Here is a 15,115-nt window from a genome sequence, read left to right as displayed (position 1 = left end):
ATTTACACCATTCGGTCGCCTCTTCAGTGCAGCTGTCGCTACGACATAAAAAGAGAGAAGCGCACTCGCTCCGAGCCAGCAGTCAGTAGGAAACAGGGGAAAAAGGGGTTAGGGAAATGGATGAAAATGGTTGGGGTTGGGTTAAGCGTGCAAAATCACACAAGATAAAACAGGTGATGGTTTATAGTTGGAGAAAAGAGTTGATTGTGATTGTGAAGGTAAAAGCCAGAAGGCTGCAGAAAGTTGCTTGCTCTGCAGAATCCAGATAACACCTCCAGGGGAATGTGCTTTGCACCTCCAGCATGTGCAAAGTCACACAAAAGAGCAGCGTGAAGGACAAAACCAACCCTGGGACTGAGTTTTTCAACTCTGTGCTAATGTACTGCACCTCAGAACTGAGCTAGGAGGACAGCTAAGCTAGGATTTTAGCACTCCTTTATATGTAAGCGAAGTATTGTTTAAAATTCTGCACATGCCATTTACTTTTGATCACTTTGTCCCTTTAGCCTCTACATTCAAGTCACGAAGTGGCAAACAATAGCTTCTCTATCTTGACATGTTCGAGCACACTAACAAAGCCCTGTTCACCTAAACTCATCACCATGTTTTAGCTAATTACAATTGTTGGACTGCTTTGCTTAATCATATGTGATTCTCTGATGTGCTGGCATTGCCTACATTTGTTAGCCCTCTTGGACCACCTATCACTGATAATGCATCCAAATCAAGTGGAAGGAAAAAATGGGAGAGGAAATATGGTTAGTGTGTTCAGACAGTGTAGATTGTATATCTCTAATGGCTGGCTTATTCGTTTAGGGATGATTGCTCTGGTGCCAATGATTAATCCCTCCAGGACTTACTGGTGTCAAAGGGATACAAAAAAGTAAAGAGAGAAAAACAGACGAACAGAATTGGAAAGAATAATTAATGGATTCAGATCCTGTTAAACAGCCCCCTTATAGAGTAGATAGTAGAAACAGGCTGCATGGAACTGGCACCCAATTTGTTCACACTTTGTTATAGTAATAAGATCCAGGCCTCCCTGGTGCAGTGGATTGGATAATTAACTCCCTGGGATAAATGCAGAAGAAAGGGGGCCCCCCTTTTGATTTATTATATGGGGGAGATTACGCTATACTATACTATATATTATATATTACATAAATTGCTTTTTTTCCCCTCAGTGTACTTTTCTCACTGACAAGCTAGGTTGGGAAGTGCAGATAATAAGATAGACGCAAATGCCAAGAAACGAAAGGGTGATGTTAAAATTTGTCATAAAAGAAAGCTCTTAAGTTTTTTGTTGTTGACATAAATGCATTACTCAAAACATGAAATGGTTCTGCAGCTAAAAGAAGAATGCTTCTAAAACGATTTGTCAGACCTATTCAGACATCTTTCTTTTTTTTGATGTTAGATCTTGTAATTGACAAAACAGATGTTACTCTAGAGACCTCTGACTGAATGCTGTTCTTACAAACTGATGTTTCAGAGAACCAGCAACTCAGGTCAATGCTAATTTACGTTGTTACGATGTGCTTCACCTTCCTGCTTTGTGTAATCCTGCCCAACACCTCCTTTGGAAAGTGAAGATAAACTTTTCCTGCCATTGTCACTTAGAAAAGCCACCCCCCTCTTGGGTTAGTAGACACATTTTTTTGAAGGAGGGCCTTGGTTTAGTGAATGAACTGCAATTTCCATTGTTTGTTTCCTTTTGCAAGTTTAGATTTTCTGATGCTGATTTATGTACTCATTACTCTTGATCTTCTCTCTTTCAGAAAAATGTGAAATCCGTGGTGGGGCGCTGGACCACATAGTTAGCCTTCAGACTACGAGGACGACGGTTAAGCTTTCTGATACTTCTTTAAACTCTTAATTTTCTAACCTGACGGGTCCCTCGGACCATGGAGGGACAGCGGGATTCAAAGAGGACTTTGAAACAAAACCCTGGATGTTTTTCCAAATTGTCCTTTATGTGGTGGTTGTTAGTCTTAATCTTGCCTGAAGTGTCCTGTGAACAGTCCTTTACAACATTTCACCCTGAGCGACGAGAATGGGCCTTCAACCACATGACGGTTCACAAGAAGACAGGAGCACTCTACATTGGTGCTGTCAACCGAGTCTACCAATTAGCAGGCAACCTGACACTCCTAGTATCCCATGATACTGGTCCAGAAGATGACAACAAGGCCTGCTACCCTCCACTTATCGTTCAGCCTTGCACTGAACCTCTGGTTTCTACCAACAACATCAACAAACTCTTACTCATCGACTACTCTCAGAACCGACTACTTGCCTGCGGAAGCCTCTACCAAGGTGTCTGCAAACTGCTACGGTTGGACGACCTCTTCATCCTGGTGGAGCCCTCTCACAAAAAAGAGCACTACCTCTCCAGTGTCAACCAGACTGGCACCATGTATGGAGTGATTGTCCCCTCACAGGGTAAGGATGGGACCCTCTTCATTGGTACAGCTGTGGATGGGAAGCAAGACTACTTTCCAACCATCTCAAGTAGGAAGCTTCCTCTTGACCCGGAGTCTTCAGCTATGCTGGACTATGAGTTACACACTGACTTTGTTTCATCACTCATCAAGATTCCCTCCGATACCTTGGCATTGGTCTCTCATTTCGACATCTACTACATCTATGGTTTTGCCAGTGGCAACTTCGTCTACTTCCTGACCGTGCAACCCGAGACGCCTGAGAACAGCATGTCTTCCAGCGGGCCCTCAAACGACCTGTTTTATACCTCTCGAATCGTCCGGCTTTGCAAAGATGACCACAAATTCCACTCCTATGTGTCATTGCCTATTGGTTGTGTCCGAAACAGAATTGAGTACCGCCTTCTACAAGCAGCCTACTTGGGCAAACCTGGACGAGTGCTTGCAGCATCCCTCAACATAAGTGCCCAAGACGATGTGCTCTTTGCTATCTTTTCCAAAGGTCAAAAACAGTACCTTCATCCACCTGACGACTCGGCCCTCTGCGTCTTCAGCATCCGGGACATCAATGCACAGATCAAGGAGCGTATGCAGTCCTGCTATCAAGGAGAGGGGAACTTGGAGCTCAACTGGCTGTTGGGAAAGGATGTACCTTGTACCAAAGCAGTAAGAAACCTTTTTTTGCTATTACTAGCCACAACAGCTTGCTTACTAATTAGCTTGTTAAACCAGCTTTGAATGTGAAGCCTTGTTAGATGTAGTATCTGAAACCCTAATCAAGGAAGCTCTTTCCAAATTGTAGCCTACTATTTTTTAATTGAGCTTGTTGTGTGCATGTATAATTTAAGAGCTTTATTCCGAGTTATCTGCCTTTGAATGTTGTTCTCTTGGTGCAATATAAATTTTTGCCCTCCATGAAACTGACAGTTCCCATGCCTGCTTCTGCTCACTAGAAAATCTCAGTAAATCAATAAAGTCAGATGTGGATTTGTTACTAATTTTATGTTTTCTTTGGAATGAAGATAGGATCTGCATCATAATGTTTATGTTGCTGGTTAGTGTTCTTGCATATCCATTTTTCATTCTTAAGAGTGTAACAGGATATTATTCAAGCAATCCTGTTGACCCCGCAACCTACAGGATTGAATGTCAGACATGGTTAGAGTTAGTAGTTAGTTAAGTATGAAAGCACACCCCAACACATTCCATAAAGTGATTTCTAGTCTAATCTTTTCAGTGTTCTAACCCTATGCAGACACTCCTTAGAATGTAATGAAATGCAAGTAAATCTAGAACCATATTAATTGTTCAGGGCTTACTTACCATTCATTTAAAAAAAAAAAATGTAGTTTTAAACATTCCTAAATTCATCCAAAAAGGAGGATGTGACAGAAAGTAACTTAGAAGACCACATGAAATTACTCAAGTATTTTCGTTGTTCTTTACTCGTCTTGCTCCCAAAAGACCACAGTCCTCTGAATTTTTACTGTTTAGCTGGGGGTGTAAACAAACTGAATTAGAGGCACTAAAAATTCTCTGTGCATATGTTTATTTACAGGTTATCACATTGACAGCTGGTGTGTCGATGCTAATATAAATATATATGAATGTGTGTATGTTTTTATGGCTGTTGGTGATTGTTTTGCAATGTGTGTGCTTGAATTTTAAGAGAGAGTCTTAATAACAAACTATTGCTACGTGGTTTTCTCCAGGGCATCCTTTATTAGCTTCAGTAAATTCGCCATTAGCATGATGTCAGAGGTGATTGTCACTCTGAGGAAAACATTATTGAGTGTCTGAGCAGGGTGGTCTTCATAGTAGCAGACTCCACTCTGGCCCCATTAAGGACCCTAGAGCATCCCCTGTCTGACCCCAGGGGGGCTGTCAGTGGCTTATGATGTCAGCCAGCCCTCCTCCATGTTTTTCTAGGCCTCATTAAAAACATTGCACAAGAAACCTCCTGCGTCTTTTCTCCTGGTACTAGAGGAATCCTGGTATTAGGAGGAGGTCTGAAGATATATGTTCTTTAAAACTCCTCAGTCGATGCCGTTCAGTAAATCTAAGGTTTTATGCAGGTAGATTTTTAGTTTTTAGCAAGAATTCTGTGAGCCCACACAAATCCCCACAACTCATCACCCTCTTGCTGCCACAAAGCTTTTTTTTTACTCCCTTTTCATGACCAGTAGGAGCATGAAAATATTTTTACAGTGAAATAATCCTCCTCAGACTTTTTCGTTTGCTATTCAAGCTCGTTTTACCTAAAAGAAATACCGCTAGAAATCCCCTACCAAGATGTTTTTGTTTAATTTCCTGTCAGTTATTTTAGGCTATTTTTGATCACTGGAAACATGGCCTCAGCGCAGGCTTCAGTATAGTTCCTTCGGCTCCAATGTCCAATGAATTACAGAGAAAGTGAAACTTAGAGACACACAGGGTGACTCGAAGGAGGAAGAGAAGTCATATGCTGAGAATTCCGAATGAAAGATTTATCACAGAGCCCAGCTTGCAACTGTCTTCCTGCCTGGCCAGCCTGCTTGCTGCTTCAGATCCAGCCCTTTGATGCTATTCACTCATTCAGCCGGTGTTACGTTTCATCAGGCTGCCTGATCAAGCCTATCGCAGTGCCAGTTTCAACAGTGATCTAAGGAGGACATTCTATTTATCAGCTGGCTTCCAAAGGGATGACCCTTTTTTGATTTGTGTATGGGAAAATAACCCCCTACCTGAAACAGCAGTTAAGGGAAATGGGTTCCAGTGATAAGCATAATGGTTGCCGTTTGAACATCGAATCAGACACTTTAGATAGATTCTAAACAAAAGGCATATAAAAAAAAAAAAAAATATGCTGAATGTTCAAAAGCAGTGTTTTTTTGTTGTTGTTTTGTTTGTGTATTGTCTTGAATTTTTTGTTTGTGTTTTGTTTCTTTTGTGCTTTATTGTTTGTTTGTTTTGTGTTTTTGTTTCGTTGTGTCGTGTTGTGTTGTTATTGTTTTACATGCTCCAATTACTGTTTTCCCTCTGTAACTGAACAAAATTTAGAATGTAGTAATCGATAAAAATGAATCATTTATCATATTGAGTGGTTATTCAATTTTATGCATGTAGAAATAGGCGTATAACTTCTGCTACATTCGCTCAAATCAAACTGATATATTTAAAGTTGCAAAATTTATGATGCCATCTTGGCCAGATTTCATTTGTGATTGATTGCTAATACAATATAGGACCGGAAAACAATTTTCTAAATTTTGGTCTTTTCCCATTGATGTATAAATGTAGAATGAATCATTTTCTGTAAATTAGCATAATACTTGCAAGACTAGAACATAGCTGCCCTAGGGCATTTCCAAGATGAATGCAGAGTGGACAGACTTAAAAAGGACTTTGCACACAAACATCAAAATAATGTAGTCAAAAGCCAACTGTTTTTGAGGTATAGATCTGAAGATCTCCAAGGCAGTTATTTTTGGACTGGAAAATAAAAGAAAACACGATGAAGAAGGGCTGGAACGAGAACTGCCGAGTTCGAGGCATTTACATCCTTGCTTTATTGCCTTCCCCCAGCTTGTGAAAGGCTGGGATGCAGTAAAGATTTTATAGCTTGAGCCTGTAGTCGAGCAGGATGATATTAAAGGGCTACGGAGTGTTGGGGACGAGCAGTGCTGCGTTCAGCATCATGACCGGGCGCACAGTATCCATCTCTCTTACTCTACATGGCACTTTGAGGCCAGTGTCAGTCACAAACTCCGATGACCTGAATCTAAACGCCGCCGAGTGTTGTAACTCGCCTCCCAAACTCAAATGGGGATTGATAGTGGCCCATGCATGCATGCGACAAGAAAAATGGGCCATAGACCCTCCCATTACATTGTAAATGTTTACAAGCTTTAAGTTGGTGTGTATCTGTGCGTCTGAGAGAGAGGATGAGATGCAGTGGGAGAGCAATAGAGATCAACGAGGGGGAAAATATGGGTTTGTTTGGGCCCTTTGAACAAGCATTTTACAATCTGACCTGTGTATATATCTACTAACAGTGTAAAAATTGATATATATGGAGAACTAGAGATCTGCATTTTCAGTCATTTCCAGTAATGCCATTTCCAAATCTTTAGTCTTTATCTTGCTAAGACTAGTAGCTGTCATTATACAGTATGTCATACAAACAATAAATAATAATTTTTACTCTGTTGTTTAAATTGTAAAAATATAACAATTGAAATTGCACAATAAAATATTATGATAATCATATTTACATTAACTTGTTAGTGTAAACAACTACATCACTGGAAATGACACAAGAACTGAGAGACAATAAAAAAAAACATAGCAGAAATAAAGGCAGCACAGCAGAAAAGGTTTTGTAAACGATATATATATATATAAAATATATAACTATAACTGTTTTCTTTTTCTTAAATATATATTTTTAATAAAAAAAATTATATATATATATATATATATATATATATATATATATATATATATATATATATATATATTAAAAATAAATATTTAAGAAAAAGAAAACAGTTATAGTTTACAAGTATTAATAAAAACCCCAGCAACATAAAAGTGTCTGAACTTATAAAAACACTAGATGACTAGATCATTTAAATCATCTGTATAGGTGTTGTTTTCGGCTGGTGTGGTGTGTAAGTGTGTGTGAATGTGCTTTCGTCCCCAGCCGGGCTGAGCTACACTATTCTCATAGCACAGGGTAATAAACAGTCAGAGAGCACGGCAGGACTCGCCGGAGCAGAGCGGGAACATGTCTGCCCAGCTGAACAGAAAACCATGTGTCTGGCTAGGGAAACCACACTCAATGGTCCGGTTACTGTCTACCCTCAGAAACTGAACGAGAGTCAGTAGTTTCTGGTCTGGTCTGCTCTGCAAACCCAAGCTTCCAGCTGGTTGGGTGTCACTTGATAGTGTGATACACTAGTAAAACTGAATCCCAGGCTAACTGTAAAACCTGCAAATGTCAGAGAATTTTCAAATAGTGATTTTCATGCTTGGAAAAATTCATAGTGAATGAAAAGTACTGTACAAAAGTTTGGGGTCAGTAAGAGTTTTTAAATGCTTTTAAAGTATCTTACGCTAACTAAGGCTGAAATTATTTGATAAAAAAAAAAAAAAATTTATTCCCGTAATGGCAGATATGAATTTCCAAAAAATTTTATGCTTGCATGAGGTGGTTTTTCAGGTAATTCAAAAAATACAAATAAAAAATTTCATTTAAATCTAACATGGCGTATGTAAACAGCTAGACAATCATTCTTCATTGTACTATAACCTTCCAAGAAACACTTGGGGCTTTCCCTACCATTAATGCTTAGACAGTTTACATTGCATACGTCTGCGGTGCAGTGTGGCTCTGATACGGTCTGTGGCGAGTGGGGCGGGGCCGAGAGGCGTGGGAACGAGGAGTGAGGCCAGGTGTAGTGATTGAAGATGAGCTGCACCTGCGCCCCACTCCTCGTTCCCACGCCTCTCGGCCCCGCCCCACTCGCCACACGGTCACTGAAGGTGATCGCGGCCACTCTAGTCAATAATAAATTGTGTTTATTCGAGCTGCGCCGCGCACGTTTCTGAAGCGGCTCTCTGTGCTGCTTCTGCAAAGTTACATGCATACGCCTCCTTTGAATAAATATAGCCCAAATCCATCAAAATCCGTTTCCATGACTTATCGCGGGAGGTAAAAGTTTAAGTTTTAGTCGCAAAATATTGGTTAATGGATTTGCTTCATTTCGCAATATTTTATTTTATTGACATTTATAAAATATCGCCAAAGTCTTGCGCAAATATGTAATGGAAACGCACCTAGTGTAACACTAACCTTCAGAAATCATCCTAAAGAAATGCATCCTTGCTGAAAAAAAAACAACCTTTTAAGCTTGTGTATGTATACTAACAATAATTCTACATAACTACATTTATTTATTTTCCTGTAGACAGTAAACAGTGTGAATAAAAAATTAAATAATAAATGTACTGTACTTTTTTGTACCAAAAATGATGCCCATCGACCTTTAGTGTTCTCTAATTCTACTTCACTTGACAACAAAACAACCAGCTGATTGGATCGGTTAATGTGATTTGCTTACAAAGTGCTTCGCTGTATTAAAATCCGTGCAACCTTTTCACCCTCCTACTGATGTCTGTATAAACAACCAAACTGACCTTGACTTTTTGATTCAAAGCAAACTGCTGACTCTCTGTTGACCTTTCTCCTCCTGTAGCCCGTCCCTATTGATGACTCCTTCTGCGGTTTGGACATCAACCAGCCCCTTGGCGGCTCTCAGCTGGTGACCGGACACACGCTTTATACGGAAAGCCGTGATCGCATGACCTCGGTGACCTCCTACGTCTATAATGGCTACTGTGTGGCTTTCGTCGGCACCAAGAGTGGACGGCTGAAGAAGGTGAGTCTTGAGTGCAGGTCTTGTTTTTTGGAACGCTGTGCCTCTGATAAACTGAGATGTGTACAGTATTGGACATGTTTGAGTTAACGTGTTTGTTCGCAAACAGTGTGTCACTTTAGTTATTAATGGTGTCTTCTGGAGCACTGCCTTGAACTGCTCTACTGGCCTCATTTAAAAGTATGGATGGAAAAGGGGGAACCAGAAACTTCTTGACTAAATATTTAATACCTTTTTGTAGGATTCTTCTGGTTCTGTTCACTTTCCCGACCATAATGGGCAGCTTAAAGCGACCTCAGGGGTTTCTGTCTGCCTCCCTAGTATATTAATTTTAATAGAATGTCTTCTCAGTCAAACCAGTAAGACACAAGAGGCCAGACACTGTTATGGTTATCATATGTGTAATTATAATATCTTTCAGATAAAGGGCATAAAGAAAAAATGTTGTGTTAAATGGCAAACACACGTTTTTGGTTGGTAATAGCTGTGATAGACAAGAAACCATTGCTCAACTTTTATTCATTAATTAAACATGAAATGCCTTTCACTACCCATTAGATTTAATATATTTAACAAGAAACAGATGTAGTTGTGTCTTAATTTTATTTATCTAAAACATTTGATAAAATTTTGTTACCTATGGTATGACATAACCCTAAAACAAAAACTAAATAAATTTTTAGCTAATTGGATAGATTAATTTCTGCTCTAGATGTCGGCAGCCAAAAAGAAAAATAGTTTTTAATGCAGAGACAATTTGTCCTTTTTGATTAAAGATAAGACTTTTTTTTCCCCTACATAAACCAGTTTTATTTTTTGTATTTTTTATATATTTTAGAATATTTATTACAATTTATTTTATGATCTTTTGTTTTTATATTTTCATTTGAATATTCTATAAATTTTTCACGTTGGCAATATATATATAGATATATATATATATATATAGATATATATATATATATATATATATATATATATATATATATATATATATATATATTATCTTTATTTCAATTACTGAAACTGATTAAAAAAATAATAATTACTTAACAGTAACAATACCAACATAAACATGAACTGAAATGTGCACGATTGATCCAATAAGTGTTTTGAGAAAATAACTGGTCTCTATTTTGATTTCATGTTGACTTTACAGATCTATTTGTGCAGCTCAAAATGTTTGCCCTTTATTGAGCAGCCATTTCAGTAAGTGTTGACATTTTAGCATGTGGCTAATAGAACTGCTGTGGTCCGTAGCTACCTGCAGTAGGCAATTATGAAAATGACAAGGGGTCTGTCAGCTGCTTTTGGGACTCGTACCCCCGTTGGGGCACGACAGCGTTGAGTGACAGGCTAGACCCTGTTAGACGAGCAGGAACAGGCATGTCCTCACCCCACAGCAGCTGCAGGAGACACCAAAGGGATGAAGACAGAGAGAGACCTGCTTTACAAACGTTGGTTTTGTCCCTCGTTCCCACCTGCCCCCCTACAAACACACACAAATAACAGCTGCCTTCCCAGACGCAAGGGAGAACGGACAATGTCAAAGTGTCAAACCGTGTGTTTGTTTCATGCCGGTAGCACAGCAACGTCCAAATTGTGTTTTGTGCCTTGATTAATTAATTTATAATTGAATCAGCACCGCAATCAGGAAGTGGCATCGGAGGCATTCGCTCTCTGTAATCCTCCTGTTTTTGTGACTTATTAATTAATGTTATTTTTCTCCTCGCGGTTGGTGAAATTAAATTAGGCCAACAGCGCCATGCTCTTAGAAGTGCTGCTGTGGCAGGTTTGTCTTGCCTCAAGCTTGCTTAGATTCTCAGCTGGTGTATATCGCCGCCCTAGTGGCCAATGATGGGTAATGAAACATTATGGTGGAATTAGGGAGGTATTACCCTAGATGGAAATTCTGAGTGTCTCTGTAAACCCTGCGAATTCGGTCACATGTGCACAAGGCGTAACAGTGTCGAGGAAGAGGATGAGACGGCCTTATGAGAGCTTGTGTGTTTTGGAAAGGTTAGGTTCCTATCCCAGCCCCAAAAAGTGTGTCTCTTGGAGAATACACAGAAGAGCCTAGAGAGCTTAGGAAGCTGGGATTTGTGAGATGCTTTGTTTTGTGTCCATGAGCCTTTTTCCCTGCTGTGCAACTCTGAGAATCTGGTTTCTGTGTTCCAGCTAGGGCTGGATGATAGTTTGGATGTTTATTGAACATTTACCATATATTCTTGTGAGTTCTGCAGTGTTATTAAATGACGTAGTATCATGGTTATTGTGATGATTTAAATGCGTTTTTTATTTTCGCCGTGACGTTTCCTTATGACCATGTAGTTTTGTGATCCTCTCTAGTCTCTCTCTTGGCCAGTATGAACATTTTTAGAGGGATGTTTTAATATACAGATTTCAGAAGCAAAACTCTATCTGGAGCTTGTTAGTTCAGTTCATTTCAATGAATCAACTGTCCATTTAATCAAACAAAGAACTGATTCAATGATTCGCTTGCTTGGTATTTTTTATATATTAAATGTCTAATTGAAATATGTGTAGGTAAATTTTAATCTAATGCAAGTAAATATTAAAACATATAATTACCATGTGTATTAGTAAATATACTGTGTGTGTGTGTGTGTACACATATACTGTATATATATAACAAGTTAATGTTAATAGCAACACATATTTTAATATGGAATAGTGCTGTCAAATCGATAAATCGGATCCAAAAAAAAAAAAAAAAAAAAAAAAAACTATATTTTTATAAAATATATTTTTACATATATGTTTCTGTACTGTGTATATTTAGGTTATTATATATAAATACACACATACATGTATATTTAAGATATATAATTTATAATTAATATAAATCATATATAAATAGATTTTTACTTTGTGCTGCAATTTAGATGTTATTATATAATTGTAATTATTATTAAATAAATTATTTTTTAATTGTTACACAATATACATGTTTCTGTGCATATGTACACATAATCTTTTATTTTGGCTGCAATTAATAGTTTTAACTTGATATGACAGCACTAATATCAATATATCACTCTTTAAATTAATTTGAAAAGTATCATTTCCGCTATTACCTAGCTCTATTTGCAGCCATGTTGACGTTACAGGAGTTTGATGCTCTATAGGTTATATACTGTTGTACAGGGGTGAGAATGGAGTCGGTTGCATGATCTGCCTATTCCTGCCCTCCACCTGCAACAGGAGGGGGAGGGAACGAGAGAAAGAGGGAGAAAGTGTAGCACAGCGGCAGCAAGAGGAGGGAAGAGACTGATGAAATGTGAAATTTAGCTCAGCTGAAGAAACCGGGCTTGCACTGCTGCCTGTAATTGGATTGGCTCTTTTCCCAAAGAGCAAACCCACCACTCTCTATTGCCACTTTCTCTTTTTCTCTCTCTCCCTCCCTCTTGCTCGCTCACACACACATACACCAATTCCCCTTTCAATCGACACAGTCCCCTGCCGTACCCTTCCTTTCCTCCAAGCAGAAGTTCCATGCTGGTTGAGATCTCTCTCTCTCTTTGTATCCTGATAAAGCAGATACGGCGACTCTTGCAGCATTGGCTCTTGTAGTTGAGGAAAAAGCCCTTTGAATGAATTAATGAAAGCTGACCGGGGGTGCTATTGTCCATATTTCATCAAGCTTCTGTAGGTTAAACAGTTCGAGCATTAGTCATTTTCACACTCCTTTTCTGTAACTGTTTTAGAGTGAATGAAATGTTGAGAGTGTTGAATGTCAGTAACATTAACAGTCATGCACTGGACTCTGAGATTGATTAATAGCATGCAGGATTCTGAAATCACCATAATTGTTTGTACTAAGAATGTAACTGCATATGCATTTTGGTCAATGCAGATAACATTGAATATTTAAATGTAATGACTGATGAATGATAAGGTTTGATGGTCAATATTGTAAATGTATACTACAACAAAATGACATTATCTACTGTCATATCAACTGGTATTTTATTTGATTTTCACCACTATATTGATGTGTTGTTCTTTCACTGTCAGAAATTATAAGATTGTTGTGTGTGTTACCGGCTCCTGACCTTACCCCGGTGGTATTGCCCTCTGCGCTGATGGGTGGCAGAGCGCTGATACTGCTCGCCTCAGCAGGATTTTGGCAGATAAGGGTGGCAAGGACAGCAGAATAAAAAAATCAGTGGCATTCAACGTCCCATTCAGCCGTTTTGTTTAGAAGTCAAGATAGCATCTTATTTTAGTAAGCGTGTGAATTTACATTCAGAGGGAAAACATGCCGTTCTATCATTCTAAAACGCAACATTTATATTAAAATTACATCTTACTTGTAAGCAGAACAAGACGGGCAATATTTGCTATTGAAAATACAGCCTCTGTTAGCAGTATTGCGTTAGATTAATTATAGGGCGTGAAGTTAAGTTTATATCATGCTTTAAGTGCAAATCTCAGGGGAGAGTGTGGGCTTCCTGAGAGGAGGGGGAATACGTTAGGAGCGATCGGCCCCAGAGGGTTGCTTTTCTCTTTGATATTGTTAGAGAGGAAAAGACAGCATGCTAAAATTAGATCTTTAAAGTTATCCCACTGGGAGATTAGCGCTGATTTGAGATGGTCACAAGATCTGTACTACATTAATCCAATCAGAGCACAGGCATCGTGAACTGTGGGACTGCAGGAAACCGTGTGACTCAGGTTTGCTAAAAAAAAAGGCAATTGAAAAGAGCACCTGGGCTAATTATACGTGCCCCCATTAAACATCCTTCTATTTCTAATTGGTGGTATAATAAGTACTGTGATGCAAGGAGTAGTTTGCATGACCTACATGGTAATTCCACTCATGTAAAAAAGCCCAAAGGGAAACTATTGTACGTCTGCGTTACAGTATGTAGTGTTGGGGAAGCTGCTTTAAAACTTAGTTTCCCAAGCCACAAGCTACTGATACTTTAAAATAGATAAACAACAGTCAGTCTGTTCTTGAAAATTACAGAAAATATAGATAAAGCTAAGTATTTAACTAAATATCTGATGAGTCACACAGGTATTTTTGAAGCAAGAGCCAACAATATATTGAATGGGTCAAAATTATCAATTTTTTTTTTCATGCCAAAAATCATTAGGACATTAAGTAAAGATCATGTTGCATTGAAGATATTTTGTAAATTCCCTGCCTTAAATATATAAAAACTTAATTTCAGATTAGTAATATGCATTGCTAAGAACTTCATTTTTACAACTTTAAATGCAATTTTCTCAACATTTAGATGTTCTGTTCACCCTCAGATTCCAGATTTTCAAATTGTTGTATCTCGGACAAATATTGACCTATCCTAGCAAACCATACATCAATGGAAGGCTCATTTATTCTCAACTTCAAAATGTTTTTTATGACTGGTTTTGTGATCCATGTTCACATGAGTAAAACAGGACAGTTTTTACTGCTTTTGATTACTTTTGTGGTTTGCATGACAATAAAGCTTTATTCACAATACAACAAAAAAACAGTAATCTAGCATTAGCATGTTATATTGCTAGTTGGTGGAAACGCTAGCTTACTATACCATTTTGAAAACAGCTGCACTACTGTTATTCTCCTGTGAAGTGTAGTTAGTTAGTTAGCCTTTTCCCAATACTATTTTTCTATGTTGTGAACAGCACAGTGGGCACACATGACCAAACTGATTTCTGTCATCTTGCTTCGTTAGTTAATCAGTATTTGGTTTGGACTGTGTTCCGACAGGGCTAGGAAGAACGGTTCAGGTGGCTTCCTTTTGGCAGGCAATTGAGGCCCTAATTGGACAAATGTCTCATTGAACTGGTTAAGTGAGTTTCTGGGCACCCATCCCACTCTCCTCGACACTGACATCATCGCTGACATGGTGGATGTGTTCAGGACTGAAACAGAGACGCAGCGGTGATCTGCAGCTGACTGCTGCACATGAAAGCAATGGCAGTTTAGTGGACTGACACGCAGCTGTGTCCACAAGTTAGCTCAACCTCCATCGCTTCTGTCATCCCTGAGCATCCCTTGTGGTGTAAGATTGTGTCTGCTGTCTTTGATGAGCTGGGAAACAGCTGGGTTTAGCATTCCCAGTCTGTAGCCTCCTGATTCCACCAGGTCGTCCCTTGGATTTGGTCTGTAATGAGCCGTGGCCAAAGATGAGCTTTATAGTCTGGGTTGCACAGCATGAAATGTTGAAGGGGGAGAAGAAATGCTTAAACATGTAACGTTCTCCAGCACTTCTGTGGCTT

The 15,115-nt window shown here is 38.9% G+C and overlaps 1 protein-coding gene across 1 annotated transcript; it reads left to right on the top strand.

Annotated features, from left to right (window-relative positions):
- Positions 1 to 1,774: 1,774 nt before the first annotated feature.
- Positions 1,775 to 9,389, top strand: LOC113096000 (plexin-A2-like). The gene is made up of 2 exons (XM_026261375.1): positions 1,775 to 3,107; positions 8,681 to 9,389. The coding sequence occupies exons 1-2, from the start codon at positions 1,905 to 1,907 to the stop codon at positions 8,948 to 8,950; spliced, it is 1,473 nt and encodes a 490-aa protein (XP_026117160.1). The 5' UTR covers positions 1,775 to 1,904; the 3' UTR covers positions 8,951 to 9,389.
- Positions 9,390 to 15,115: the final 5,726 nt, after the last annotated feature.

Source organism: Carassius auratus, unplaced genomic scaffold (genome assembly GCF_003368295.1).
Source record: "Carassius auratus strain Wakin unplaced genomic scaffold, ASM336829v1 scaf_tig00215837, whole genome shotgun sequence".
NCBI lineage: Eukaryota > Metazoa > Chordata > Actinopteri > Cypriniformes > Cyprinidae > Carassius > Carassius auratus.
Note: the sequence above shows the minus strand (reverse complement) of the source record. Positions and strands in the feature narration are given on the sequence as shown.

Excerpts from the sequence above, each read along its gene's own strand:
- LOC113096000 (XM_026261375.1), top strand. The coding sequence starts at position 1,905 with ATGGAGGGACAGCGGGATTCAAAGAGGACTTTGAAACAAAACCCTGGA. Across the intron at positions 3,108-8,680 it reads ATGTACCTTGTACCAAAGCA|CCCGTCCCTATTGATGACTC; the intron begins GTAAGAAACCTT and ends CTCCTCCTGTAG.